At 40.7% G+C, this 15,069-nt stretch overlaps 1 protein-coding gene across 1 annotated transcript in view; it reads right to left on the bottom strand.

Annotated features, from left to right (window-relative positions):
- Window positions 1-13,900, bottom strand: part of tfr2 (transferrin receptor 2) — an 18,083-nt gene extending 4,183 nt beyond the window's left edge. Inside the window, 14 exon segments of the mRNA XM_048236751.1 lie at window positions 2,375-2,442; window positions 2,563-2,626; window positions 2,781-2,863; window positions 3,453-3,572; window positions 5,050-5,152; window positions 5,154-5,241; window positions 6,872-7,011; window positions 8,082-8,324; window positions 8,524-8,632; window positions 8,892-9,032; window positions 9,287-9,470; window positions 9,645-9,867; window positions 10,300-10,362; window positions 13,866-13,900. Coding sequence (XP_048092708.1) covers window positions 2,375-2,442; window positions 2,563-2,626; window positions 2,781-2,863; window positions 3,453-3,572; window positions 5,050-5,152; window positions 5,154-5,241; window positions 6,872-7,011; window positions 8,082-8,324; window positions 8,524-8,632; window positions 8,892-9,032; window positions 9,287-9,470; window positions 9,645-9,867; window positions 10,300-10,362; window positions 13,866-13,895 — 1,659 coding nt within the window. The 5' untranslated portion in view covers window positions 13,896-13,900.
- Between the last annotated feature and the right edge of the window lie 1,169 nt (window positions 13,901-15,069).

Below are 15,069 nucleotides of genomic sequence, written 5' to 3'. Positions count from 1 at the left end.
CCCAATACACAGCACATTGTCTCATGAGGAAGCTTCTCCAACACACATATTGCACACTGCCCCCTCCCCACATACACAGCACACTATCCCATCTCCCCTGTCATCCCCCCAACACACACACCAAGACCCCTGGCAGTTGGGTTAGCCCCTTGAGCCGTGGATCTGCCCAAGGTTTCTTCCTTGGTAAGGGAGTTTTTCCTTGCCCCTGTTGCTCTTGGGTGCTCCTTGTTGGTGCCCCCCACCCAATCCCAATCCTCCCCCACCTTTCTTATGCAGCCCTTGCATAAATGCACAAATAGGCTGACACCAGACATAATTTTACTGCATTTCTTACTTCCAGTAACTATATGCATGTGACAATAAACTTCCTTGTATCCTTGAATGAATGAATGAATGAATGAATCTATCTATCTATCTATCTATCTATCTATCTATCTGTCTATCTATCTATCTTTTTCATACCCAATAATGTTGCCAGTTACCCTAATTAGTTGTAAAACATTCTTCCTTTTGATTTCTTCATCATTACACAACTTTTCCAGCATTTTGTTTCCCCCGTCCCAACATTTTTTTTAAACATGTTGCTGGTATCAAATTCAAAATTAACATATATTTCCATGAAATAGTCAAATTTGTCATTTTGAACATTTGATATGTTGTCTGTTTTTTCTGTTCATTCGGTTTTTAATTGTTCATGGCTTCATGACTACTTAAAATTGTTATTTTTAATGTTAAAGGAACACGCCAACATCTTATACAGGTGGGTTTCAAAAAGTTAGAGTATCATGGAAAAGTTCACTTTTTCAAAAAGTGGATCTTTCATAATTCTAGATTCATTAGATATAAAATGAAATGTCAAGCCATTTTTCTTTTAATTGATGATTAAAACTAAAACAGCTCATGAAAACCAAAAATGAGTATCTCAAAATATTATAATAAAGAGGTTATAATACCGAAATGTCGGTTTCCTGAGCCTTTAAATTCTTATTCTGGTTCAGTAAACACAACCACAATCATGGGAAAGGCTGCAGACCTGATAGTTGTCCAGAAGGCACTCTTTCACCCCCCACAAGGAGGGTAAGCAACAGATGGTGGGCAGGGTGTTCACGGAGTGCTGTATGAAAACATATTCATGGAAAGTTGACTGGAAGGGAAAAGTGTGGTAGGAAAAGTTGTGCAGGCAACAAGGATGACAGCAGCCTTGAGAGAATTGTCAAGCGAAGTCGATTCAAAAACTTGGGGGAACTTCACAAGGAGTGGACTGAGGCTGGAGTCTGCATCAAGAGCCACCACGCACAGATGTGTCCAGAAAATAGGCTAGAAGTGGCAAATGCCTAGTGTCAAGCCAATCCTGAATCAGAGGCAAGGTTAGACTGTCTTACCTGGGCTAAGGAGAAACAAAACTAGACTACTGGTCAGTGGTTCGAACTCCTCTTTTCATGTAAAAACAAATGTTGCATTTCATTTGGATATCAGGGTTCAATCAAGTTCCAAAGAGTCTGGAGGAAGAGTGGAGAGGCACAGGATCCAAGTTGCCATGTCATCTGCTGGTGTTGGTCCACTGTGTTTTATCAAGTCCAGAGTCAATGCAGCCTTCTACCAGGAGATTTTAGAGAACTTCATGCTTACATCTGCTAACATGCTTAATGGAGATGCTGATTTCCTTTTCCAGCAGCACCTGCCCACAGTGCCAAAACTGCTAGTAACTGGTTTGCTTACCATGTATTACTGTGCTTGATTGGCCAGACAACTCATCTGCCCTTAACCCCATAGAGAATCTGTGGGGTATTATCAAGGGGAAAATGAGAGACAGCAGATCCAACAATACAGATGACCTTAAGGCCACTATCGAAGCAACCTGGGCTTCCATAACACCTTAGCAGTGCCACAGGCTGATTGCCTCCATAACACACCATATTGATGCAGTCATTTGTGCAAAAGCACAAAAGCAGTATAAATTAACTATTTCAGATTAGTCATATTAGTCAGATTAGTTAATACAAAAGACTGACATTTTCTTTTCAAAAGGTCAACATTTCTGTATTTTAACCTCTTTATTCTAATATTTCAAGATACTCATTTTTGCTTTTCATGAGCTGTAAGCCGTAATCATCAAGTTGAAATATCATGTTGACTTTAATCTCGACATTTCGTCTTTATTATCAACATTCTGCAGACTGAGTTACTGCACGTACAGAGGCGAGAGGGGAATATATCATCTTGGGGGAGACGGGTAATAAGCCTATTTCCCAAAATGTTGGCCTGTTCCTTCAATGTATAGTTTATCGCTATCACTGTAAGTCTCTTTGGACAAAAGCATCTGCTAAAAACTATACAAATAAAAACGATGTTGGCATGTACCGATGACACACACCTGCTTAATGGCTCCTTCTATTAGATCCACGAGAAGAGGACTTGCATAAGCAGATAACTCATCATCACCTATAGACAAAAGGCCACATTATACACACTATCTCACAATAGGCACACACACAAGAATAACAACATACCGGTAGTTACTTAAAGCTACTGGAATTGTTTTCTTAGTTTTGTGAAAATTACCCATTATTGCTTGGTCCAGGCTGAAGTAAGCCACAGCTTTCAGGTGAAGCATGGACAGATAACCCTGGACAAAAAGAAATGGAAACATCTTGATTGAAGTTTCTAAAACATTCCGAATGAAACAACGTTTTCCGATTATAGAAAATAATATCAAAACAACAGACACTTTCTGTACAATTAGTCTTGGACCCTTTGCAATGGTTACTCTCCAGACTGACCTCTAGCCACTCAGTGGCGCCCACATTACCAAAGTCACCAGCATCCCAGCTGACAAACAGCAAACTCCGCCTGGGGTAAAAGCCTGGTCACACACACTCACACATATACACACACACACACACACACACACACACACACACACACACACACACACACACACACACACACACACACACACACACACACACACACACACACACACCAAAATGTGTATATGATGCACTCTTTTTGGCACAGCTTCTTAATTAAGGATCACCAAGAATAAAAACACCAGAGGCATAGATAGAATAGATGAACAGAGCATTTGACCATGTTTTGTGATGTTAACACAGAAGGTAAGAATCAGTCCCTCAAAGATTGGAATTAAGTTTTCTGACTGTCAAGTGTGGTTCTTTTATAGGTCTACGTTTTCTCTACTGGCACTTCAGCCTAGGCACAAAGCATAATCCCCAAACACTCACTGTCGTTTTTGCACATATCCAAGACTCCCATACATATCTATATCCCATATCCAAGAAACACAAGAATGATTAGTTTGCATAGAAATCCCAGGTTTTAGATAGTGTCAGCAAGTGGCTGATATTTTAACAGCTATTTTAACACACACACACACACACACACACACACACACACACACACACACACACACACACACACACACACACACATACCGTTCTGCACCATGGAGCTGAAGGTGCGGGCAAGCTCCAGCAAGAGGGCTGTGCCCACACCAGACTTGACTGCACCTGGACCCCAAGAGTCTCTCTGGGCCCCAATGATTATATATTGTTCTGAGAAAGAGAGGGGGGTAGAGAGAATGAAAACTACTAAGTAGAACAAATGAAATGACATATTTGACATGTATGGCAACATTTTGAACCACTGTTTGTGTTTCAAATGTTTGTCAAATGTAATGTTTGTCATTAATCAGTGTTTTAAGTTGAATGATTTGGAACTGATCAATTAATGACTTACCTATTATGTACATAATAATGTATTAAATTATTATGTCAATACATTTATACAATAATCTTTAACATAATGGACACTAATTTGAACATGCACAATCTAAAGTTAAAGTGCTGTGGAAAGCACACATTAACAAAGGTGGTAATTCCTGTATGTGACAATTAATTGACATGTCACAGAGCACAATGAAACAGAAATCTGTTGAGTAATTTGTTGCATTTGTATAACATAGTGGAACAAGATGGTGGTTGATTTGATTTGAGACTTTGTGGTCTATGTTTGGAAGTTTTATGGAATTCGTGTACTGAGAACTTCCTTGTCTGTGCACTGACCTGCTTGTGTTTGCGTCTAGCGCAGAGATGGTAACACTATACACTTTCCATACTCATACTCATACAGTATGGATTTGAGTATGGAAAGTGTATACTGTATACAGTACGTGTGATTCAACCTCTTTACTCAAGTAAAATTAACAAAGTACAGGCTCTGAAATGTACTTAAAGTATAAAAGTAAAAAGTATCCTAGCCGTTTTTGAAGGACTATTTTACCAGTGTTTTCTCTTAAAAGAAGCTGACTGTAGCCTACAAAGATATTCCAATTTAACAACTTTAACTCCGATACAACAGAGTTGAATTAACAATTATTTCACTATTTCAGGAAAAAAATCAAGCAAGCTTGTTGGCCTCTACAAAGCCAAGGATGAATTTGCAGAGAAACAAAGGTAAGGTTGAAGCAAGCTCACTGGCAGAATAGGCCTAGGTGGAAATATTTTCACACATTTTTTTAGGAGGAAAAGAACACAAAGAATAGGATATTTTGTCATCTGTACATGTTCTATTAAAGCACAGAATTCCATAAAGAAGTTTTCAGTTCTCATGTAACTCTTCTTTTACACTGCCCCTTAGTGGGCACCCCTAGAGTTGCAAGTCAAGCCTTGTTGTTGGATAAGCACACAGTGACCTCAAATGGAAAACCCGCCTCAAATGCATTAACACAAAAGTAACAAGTCAGTTTTGAAAATGTAAGAAGTATAAAGTACAGATATTTCTGCAAAAATGTAGAGGAGTAAAGTAAAAGTTGTTAAAAAAATACTAAAGTCAAGCAAAACCAGATACCTGAAAATGCTACTGTACAGTACTTAAGTATTTGTTATTTGTTACTTCCCACCTCTGGTGAAGTGCGGTGTTGCATTTATTTGATAAGTTCAAATAAATTAGCATTAATTACTGCATTGTATTGCACATTGCGTGCCATATAAATTAAAACCCTATGTTTCTCCTGTGATCTTTTTTGCTCACCTGGTTCAACCTTCCCTTCAATGGAGGCAAATATGTTGTTGAGGAGTACAGGTGTCATGCTGTTGAACACCCCCATGCGCACCTGGCGTTCCTGAGCCTCCGGTGAGAGAGGGACCCAACACACACCTGACGTACACGTAGATCTGCAGACGGCCCTGCCATCCCCGCGGACACGCAACACCCTCCAGCTGTCTGAGAGAGAGAGAGAGAGAGAGAGAGAGAGAGAGAGAGGTGTGTGTGTGTGTGGGGGGGGGGTTGATTATATTTGTATTGCACTGCCTCCATGCTATGTTAAGTATAAGATGTAAAACTATTTCACTTCTATACCATCTATTCTCTAAGGTGCTAAACTTTTTACATGATCTTTATGCTGGGCTGATGTACCACATCCCCAGCTGTGTGAAAGTATGACTTCATCACTGACATCTACAGTATATGGTCCCAAATTTAAGGACGTTTCAGAATGATGCAAAGTATGGCCAGCTACAGACACTGAGGGCCAGATGTACGTACATTTGCGAACGTAGCGTTATCAGCGCCATAGACACACCGCAGATTGCGAGCGCTGTCAGACCCAAGTTTCCGTCGTATTTATCAATCGTTCAATCCTTAGTGTAAACTGCGCCTTTCTCTGCCCTTCTCTCGCCCATAAAGCGCAATTTCTAACGTCCACAACTGAATGGCAGCGCCTACAAGCGCAGTTGAATGAAGTTAACTGATGACAACATTAAAAAGAATCAAACGTTTAGCGATCATGAAATAATACCATAGGCCTACATGATAAGATGTCAACAAGCAGGGAGATAATAAAGATCAGTAGTTCTACTCAAACTACTTGTGCACGTAGGCTATGGAAGATTGGTCAAATCTAGCAAGTAGAAGATTGGTCAAATCTCGTAAGTAGTAAGTTTAAGTGAATGACGTGAAAGTGAAAGTAAGACATGCAAAAGGCCAACGAAAGTTAAGGTTGCTTTTGGTAGTACAAATACTTTCACCACAAAAACTGTTGTTCTAAATAGCGATTCTGTTGTCTTTGAAAGGTTCTCTTATTGACGCATTGAACTGCAATGTGGATTAACACCTGCTTTTACAAGGCGGAAGTATTTAGGCGCAGAATAGACGTGCGCTTTCAGGCGCTTTCATAACTAGGCGCTCTTTACTCTTCCCCTCCCATCTTTTTACGCTAAACTCCCACTTTCCCCTGGATCCTCCCATGAATGCATGCATGACATTAAAAACGCAATCTGCCATTTTCAGCTCCCTCGACAGGCAGTTTGCGCTTTTACATCATTGCGGCCTGTTTGTACATACCTCGCAATGATTTTACACGCACATTGCGAAACAAATACGCCTGAAATGGGCGCAAAAGCGTTAGTACATCTGGCCCAGAGTGGTATACAGAGAGCCAATAGGCTACCAGAGACTTTTTGAGTCACATTGTTTGTTTTATGCTTCTCTATCTTCAAGTTATTCAATAGGCTAAACATAGCCTTAACTCAAAACAGCTGTTTACCATTTTGATCTATAAAACATATCACATGCAGCCATGCTTAAATTCTGCTCACTGCTCATTTATTATAATGTAATATAATATGCAGTATTCATTATTGAATGCTTAGCTGGAATGATGTTTTTCCCAATCATCCTATAAAGCAGGCCTACCTGCAGGCTTGTAATTGGGCTACGGGTTTTCTACAGGAATAGCATGTCTGAACGGGCACTGCACTAGTTAATCAAATTGTCAACTGTGTGATGAATATGTGTTGTAGCACAACTGCATTAGTCATGTATACTGAACATGAGAGGAAGTTACATGCCATACCTCAGAAGCATTGAGGCCACGTTGGCACTGATTGGCTGTGCCGGGATGAGTGGCAGGCCAGACGATTGCATGGGTGGAAACTGGGTGTGGTTAAAGGAGGGGAATCCAGGGGTGAAAGGGTCACCAGAGCCCAGATGAACCTGTCATTGAGAGGAGAGCTACAGAGGTCATACAGTTTTCATATATTATATTATATTATATTATATTATATTATATTTATACACCATTGCCAAAAAAGTTGGGATGCTGTGTAAAATGTAAATCTAAACAGAATGCAATGATTTGCTAATCATGCCAAACCCTGTGGTGCTTCACCTCTTCCTTTAACAACTGTTTGGGAACTGAGAAGACCAGTTGCTGGAGTTTTAAGAATGAAATGTCCCATTTGTACCCAATACAGTCTAGACTGGGGTCTCCTTAATCATGTTATTCATTCCATGATGCACCCAAAGTGATGGTCTGGACTGCAGAGAACCCATTTTAGCATCTGGACTCTATGGAGCCATACTGTTGTAATATGTGTAGAATGCAGTTTGGCATTGTTTTCCTGAAATATTCAAGGTCTTCCCTGAAAAAGATGTTGATGTTAGCATTTTTGCTCAAAACCTTGTTTCTTTCTTGCATGGTAAAGTTTTAACCAGCCTTTGTGGATGAATCTGACTGAATTCACTGAATTCCCTTTTCACAATTGCCCATTGATGAGCATTATTCTTATATTGTTACATTATTTACCAATACAGGTTTTCACAGACTGATGAATACCTCAACATCTTTATTCTGCCTGTCTGGGATGCTCTTTTTAATCAGTCATGGTGCCAGTTGACTGTGTTCGTTGTGATTTGTTCCTCCATGCATTTTCTTCAGCATTACACAACATTCTAACTTTTTGTTGCCCCTGACCAAACTTTTTTGATATTTAAAATGAGTTCATATTTTCCATGAAATAGTGAAAAAAATGGTCAGTTTCACTTTGATATGTTGTCTATGTCCTGTTTGCAACTAAACATGGGTTTGTGAAATTTGTAGATGATCACATTTTTGTTTCATTCACATTTTACAGCCAAAACCTTTTTTACATTACTCATATTATATGATATAATATTATATTAGAAATTAAATTGAATTGAAGTTTCTTGTTGTCTCTCTACTAGGTGGGAGGATGTGGTTGAGGGTTTTGTTTCGGTGATCTCTCTCTCTCTCTCTCTCTCACATGTTCGGAGATGGCAGCGTCACTGCTGAGGCCTAGTCTGCGCGGGTCCTGGGGCACGTCGGCAGGGTCTGGGTAGACCAGCACGCCCACCATGCCCGCCGTCTGGGCAAGACGCACCTTCTCCGCAAAGCTTACACCCCCACCAACCCTCGCCAGGGCAATGGTTCCCTCTAGCGGCAGGCCCAGGGAACGCAGTGTGTCAAAGTCCTTTGGCCGTGCATAGTTCACATACATCACACCCCCCTGCAGACGCAGACACAGACGCAGACACAGACACAGAAAGAACTATAGCATCCATCAACATAGAGACAAAAATAGCTTGTTGTCTCTAGGTTCTGTTTGTTATTGTGTTATTTTCTCTTTTGAGCTTTCACTTTTATATATTTTAGTAAAGCTTTATTAAATTATTAATAGTTATGACAGCTATGGTTGTTATAGTTACCGTTGCTGTGCCGGTGGGGCTGTAGGCGCAGTAATCTTCAGCATTCAGCGGGATCTCTTCAAGTTCAACCCCGTCCTTATCAACTATCCATAGGGCATTCCTCTGGGTCCTGCAGTGAGTAATCATAAACAAGGGTGGTGGTGCCAGTCTAGTGGTTACATGTCTGGGCTTCCAAATGGAACATCTGAAAGTTGTGAGTTCAATCTCAGATGCCCCCATTGTCCTCCTGAACAAGGCACTCCAGAAGAGGACAGATTGTCCATGTAGTTAGTTCACTGTAAGTCACTCTGGATAACACACAAACACACACACACACACACACACACACACACACACACACACACACACACACACACACACACACACACCTGGAGGGGAACTGTAGAGTGGCATAGTGAGAGTCAGTCCAGGTGTGGTCCATACGCAGCTTCTGGAAGCTCTGAAGGATCTCTCGAGCCAGGTCGTTCCCCTCGGAGGACCCGGGTGGGTGGGTCGTCCTGCTCACTCGCCTGAACATATCAAACAGATGGCCTGCAGTACATTGTGGGTAGAGCCCCTCTGACGTGCCAATGCAAGAATAAGACCGTATGTGTGGCCAGTTTCTCTGCATATCCATATTAACGTGGGTGGATGTATTTATGTTTGTGTATGCTTGTATGCATTGTATGTGTTTTGGGGTGCATGTATTAGGGTAAAAGTAGGGGCAGACCATTCATTAAACAAGTGTGTGTGTGTGTGTGTGTGTGTGTGTGTGTGTGTGTACCTAATAGTGGTGTCCAGTGTTTCCTCCTTGAGATATTTCTTCAGCATGTCCCGCAGCTCCCCCATGTGAAGGTCCCCCTCTGGATAATGAGGTACCCCTGGCGGGTCGTCCACTGGTACCAGATCCTCATCGTCTCCACAGTACTGGCACGACCTACGGAATGCCACATATCCCAACAGGAATGCTACCAAGGAGAGAGAGACACACAGACAGATATATATATATATATATATATATATATATATATATATGTGTGTGTGTGTGTGTGTGTGTGTCCATGTTGAAAGAGAGAGAGAGAGAGAGAGAGAGAGAGAGAGAGAGAGAGAGAGAGAGAGAGAGAGAGAGAGACGAGTGTCACCTGTAGTAAATATGAGTAGTGCCGTGAGGCTCAGATAGATCAGTGTCTTCCTGTACTTCAGCGGTTGCCGTAACACCAGAGCTGTGATGCTACTCCCAAATCCCTCCTCCTCTTCCTCTTGCGACTGCGATTGGACGAGCTGGAGTTCCACACCTGGCTGACTGCCTTGGGCCCCTCCTCCTTCCTCAACCCCCTCTTCAGCCTGGGCTCCATCCCCACCTCTGGGGGGGGGGGGGGGGGGGTCAATGAGAGAGGACACTTAGTGGACAGCACACATGCCTTGCTTAGGAGTGCTACCTCACAAATGGATGTAAGGCCATCATGAGACCAAAGTAGAGTGCACTGACTGAAAGGAAAGCCAGAGGATTGTGACGAGCTATTTGTTGAATTTGACTAAATGTGTTTTGGGATAGAATCACAAACTCTCATTCAATCATGCTGTGATTGTTTTCATACACACATCATTCTCATATGTGGAGTAAAACTGAGCTGGCATTAACAGTGTACATTACTCTACACATTTCAACCTCTAGTCCTGCCCTCTGGTTTAGTCCACTGTTTCCTACTTGCACATGTCATGAGTCAAATGCAGTAAGTGCATCTCTCTCTGCAAACATGACCTTTGACCTCTCAACACCGTGACTTGAGCTCTTACCCCACTTAACAGGGACTGAATGGTGGCCATGGGAAGTGCTGTCTGCCACTGTGTTCTGATGAACTGAAAGAACAAAGGGAATCAGAGTGGACTGAATGAGAAATGAGGGTGTCTATGAGAGACAAATAGAATGCAGTGGAGAGGGAGGGCAAGAGCCAAGGACACATCATCACAGTACAATAAGGATTAAAAAGCCTTTTAAACTTTACACATTATGCTGATATATATATATATATATATATATACCGTAATAACTATAGTATATATAAATATAAATATATACCATATAACATCCCTGACAATCTCCTATAATCATGCTCTTATTATTAATATGCATTATCTTATTAATAATACACTGCATATACTGTACCTATATTATTCATATTATAATGTTACTGCTACTACATTGCACATATCTCTGTACATGGTGTTCATACATTGTTCATATTACATCGCCATATTTATTCTGCTCTTATAAGGTAACTGCTAATACATTGCACACATTTGTATTTAATTTATACTACTCTACTACTCTAATTTATACTACTACTGCACTATATTTATTGTCCTGTCAATGCACCACCTGCCTATACTTTATATCACATTGCACTTTTCTGCTTTTTTTGCACTTCTGGTTAGACGCAAACTGCATTTCGTTGTCTTTGTACTTGTACTCTGCACAATGACAATAAAGTTGAATCTAATTTGGTTAGATTACATTTAAATGGGACAAATAAACTGACTTGATTGTTTTAGGATTTCAAAATAAACACCCAATAGTAAGACACTTTCCTGATTTAATAACCAAGAACTTAAAGGCAAAGCCAGGAAAAGGCAAAGCAATACATAAAACACACATAAACATGAAAACTGTTAAAACTGACCTGAATTTTTAAAACACACAAACTAGGAATCACTTGGGGTGACAACTTACCTTTAGATATGTGTAACCCAAATTTCTAGAACTCTCTCAAATAGCAATTCCTAGTCCCAGGTGTTCTCACGTGATAAGAAATTACAGGATGATGTAACATGCAGACTGTTTGCTGAATGCTGCACATCCGCTCACATTACAAACTCTCACAAATGACTATCTGTTGATATAAATAAAATAAGATGTTGACCTGTAAAATCTAAGATTGTGTGCGGCCCATGTGTTTATAGTAGCATGTGTGTGTCTCTATCTACCTCTGTGAACATGATGAGATGTCAAATAGCATAATATACTGCCTGCAGTGTGAGTGTGAGTTATAAGCAAACAAACAAAAAAACAGTGATAACTTCAAAGTTGCTCACCTCACAGTAGTCCTGTCTCCCTTTCTTTTTGTGTGTTTGTGTGTGTGTGTGTGTATATGCATGTGTGTCTTTCTCTGACAGAGACTCACAGGCTGTCTATCCTTTCTCCATCTCTCCCTATCTCTCTGTTCCAGCAAACAGAGGAAAAGAGAGAGATAACCGACAAACGACTGACTCTCTCTCTCTCACACACACACAGAGTTGATCCAAGAGGAAACACACTTTCAGCCAGACTCATTAACAATGCCTCTCTGCTTCACTCACTCCTCACACAAAGCATCTTTGGCACACATAACTAAAAATGACTCCAATATAGACACACAATTACATTATTCAAACTATACACATAATACTACCTACACACAAACGAACAACAAAAATACAATTGAGTCTACTACTAAAAAATATGGTTGAGCCTACTTCATGTCCCCTATGAGTAACTGTGTGCGCATCCATTTTTTGCTTCTCAAAGAGGAGCAGAAAATTGTCCCTTAGGTCATGGACACGCTTTGTATCTTGATTGGCTGCCATTGCTAGAGCTAGCCTGATTGGCTTGTGGAGGTTACAAGCACCCAGCTTTTGTTTGACATGTTTAACTTTATTAACAGCACTGCAAACAGATGAGCACTTTCTCTCTATCTGGCTTTCTGTCTTCTGTCTCCGCTGTTCTGGGGCTCAGCTTATTATATAGCTAATGCTACTACACCTACTACCACCAGTTGCCGTTGCAACATTTCCTGTTTACAGTTACATTTCCTGTAAGCTAGCCAACCCAAGATAACTTTACCAAATGCCTACTGTGAGATCAGACCTAGGAAAGGTCTTGAGAAAAGGAATTGTGATATGTATTGACATATCCTACATACAGTGGCAACATAAAGTGTTTAAAGAGAAGCCATTTCATTCACTAAAGGCATTGGGTGTAGAGTGGTGGACTGGTGGTGTCTACATCTATGAAAAAGTAGGAGCATTTGATTGGAATTTTGTAACGTTTTGAGCATGTCTATAATTAGCAGATTGGGGCAATTCCACAGAAAATTGACTTTTTGTCACATCCACAACGCCAGTGAAATGCCTTGGCATTTGTATGATGTGAATGATAACATTTTTTGTGCATTTTTTCTCATTTACATTCTTCAGCCAAAAATCAAAATAGTCCAAATGCTCAAATTTCATGTAATCATTCACATCATACCATACAATCACATTTTATTGGCGTTATGGATGTTACAAAAAATGTAATTTTCCATGGAATTGCCCTATGACAGACTGGATCAGAATTTTTGCAAATTCACACATGTACACGCATTCAAGCATAAAGCACATTAAGACTCATGAAGATTTTACAAATCTTTCAAGAGAACTCTACCCTGACTAGCAGGATAATAATGATGTTAATAACACTCGCTACCTTAGAATAAGGTTCTATCTGACATTTTTGTCAAAATGGAGTTATTTACATATTTTTATTCTTTGAAAGTTCAGATGAGGTGTTTCTTAAAGTTGTGTACATATTTGTACTTTATATCAAAAATAACTTGTTCCATTTACCATGTAACTCTATGGAATTCTAAAACTTTGAAGCTCAATATCTCAAAACGCAGATAGAACCTTATTATTCTAAGGTAGCACACTGTCTGTCCCTTTCTACACACAATTTCTTATATCTACCTTTCTACTCTCCTTTGCTTTCTTTTACTTTTTGTCTTGACATTTCAAGAATGAAGATCACCAGACTGTTACTGTAACTGTACCCCCAAACGATTACAAGCCTCAAGAGTGATCGATCATAACATCATTGACATCGTAGGAAATCCCCAAAGTCCCCAAAACTTTTTTTTATGGCCATTATACATCTATTGGTTGCTCACATAAACCCTGTAGTACATGTAGTAATACTATAACATTTCTGTAACAGTTCTGTGGTAGTGTATAACATTTCTAACATTTATATAAGATTACTATATTTTGTCTCAAAATACTAGAAGATTCCTATAGTTCTGTTTCGTAGGGGAATGTTCATGAACCCAGAACGTCATTGGGACGGCCTGACTGTCAGACTCACATCTGGAGCAACCTTCAGTCAAATACATATCAGACACACCTGGACCCTTTAGAGTCACTACAGCATTTCACTCGTGCAACAGAAACACAAATAGTAACCAGCATGACCTTCTCTCACCAGCTGATCCAATAAAACCTTTCTGCACCTGTTGTTGCTGAATGTGCTATATAAATAAACGTGACTTGACTGATAGTTGTAGGCCTACCATCTCTGCCAGTCCTTTCATCCGTTTCATCTGTGCTTAGGGTTTGCACAGGTGATAAAAGCTGGGGCTCCAGGTGGGCCCTTATGGGGCCTTGGTTGGGTAACATCTCCACGGTTCAGAGTACACATGGATGATCGATCCCAGTGGCCAAAATACATTTATCACCAAGAATAAACACTGATATGACCTATCAGTCAGCACTACATGAATCTGCCCTACAGATCATAGACATACACACGCAAACATACTCTGTGGCCTCAGTCACTGAGACACACACTTCATCTAAGGATGATCTTCCTGTAATACTTACAAGATTATGTAACCATTCAATAATCATGAAAAACACTCTATTCAAAGTCAAAGACCCAAGTGAAATCATAACACTGCAATTCAACAAATGTGAACTACACATCAAACTGATCATGACAAGCTGCCGTCACAATCCAAAACCTCATCATCTTACAAAACAAACACACACACAATCCACAAGCCTTCATCCTCCATGAGCCTCCTCACAGCTAATTAGAGAAACGTCTTGGGTCACTTACTGGTAGTTTCGTGACCAGAGAAGACTTGACACAGACACAACGGGAAAAGGACAGAGTTTGAGACGAGTCGTGCTCACCTGCTCCGCGTGCTTCGTGTCTCTCTGGTCTCGCTCTCATGTCTAAGCCCCCAATGCTAGCCACAGACTCCGCCCAAACTACTCCTCATCAGAAACCCCTCCCGCTGACTGTTTGGATGGCTGGTGATTGGTTGAGCCGGTATACATAGCGCAGACCATGCTGTCTCCTGGAACCACACGGGTGTGGGTTTGTCTCTGCGTGCCTTCCCCATGTAGTGTGGACACTGAGAGACAGAGAGGAAAATGGAACTTTGCAACATTGCCCGAAACAGTGATGTCCGGCATATTACTGTTACTGTCCGGTCTCCATGGTGATTAAGAGTTCAGAGAAGGTTACATGGAATCTAAATTCTGATTCTTCTTGGTTGAAGCATTCATGCCACTGTGTATACAGTAGATCAACACAAATGCCCTGTTCGCATGAGCTAAAGTGTGCCATATAGTGTTTTTATGTTTCAATGGAGAGAAAGTAGAGTTGACGTAGATTGTGACAGAGGCCACAACAGAACCCCATGGGCCACTGGGCTGAGCTTATAGGGAGATAGACAGCGAGGTCATCTTAGGCCATGAGGGGGCAGA

The sequence above is a fragment of the Alosa alosa genome, chromosome 24 (assembly GCF_017589495.1).
Source record: "Alosa alosa isolate M-15738 ecotype Scorff River chromosome 24, AALO_Geno_1.1, whole genome shotgun sequence".
Classification (NCBI taxonomy): Eukaryota; Metazoa; Chordata; class Actinopteri; order Clupeiformes; family Clupeidae; genus Alosa; species Alosa alosa.
Note: the sequence above shows the minus strand (reverse complement) of the source record. Positions and strands in the feature narration are given on the sequence as shown.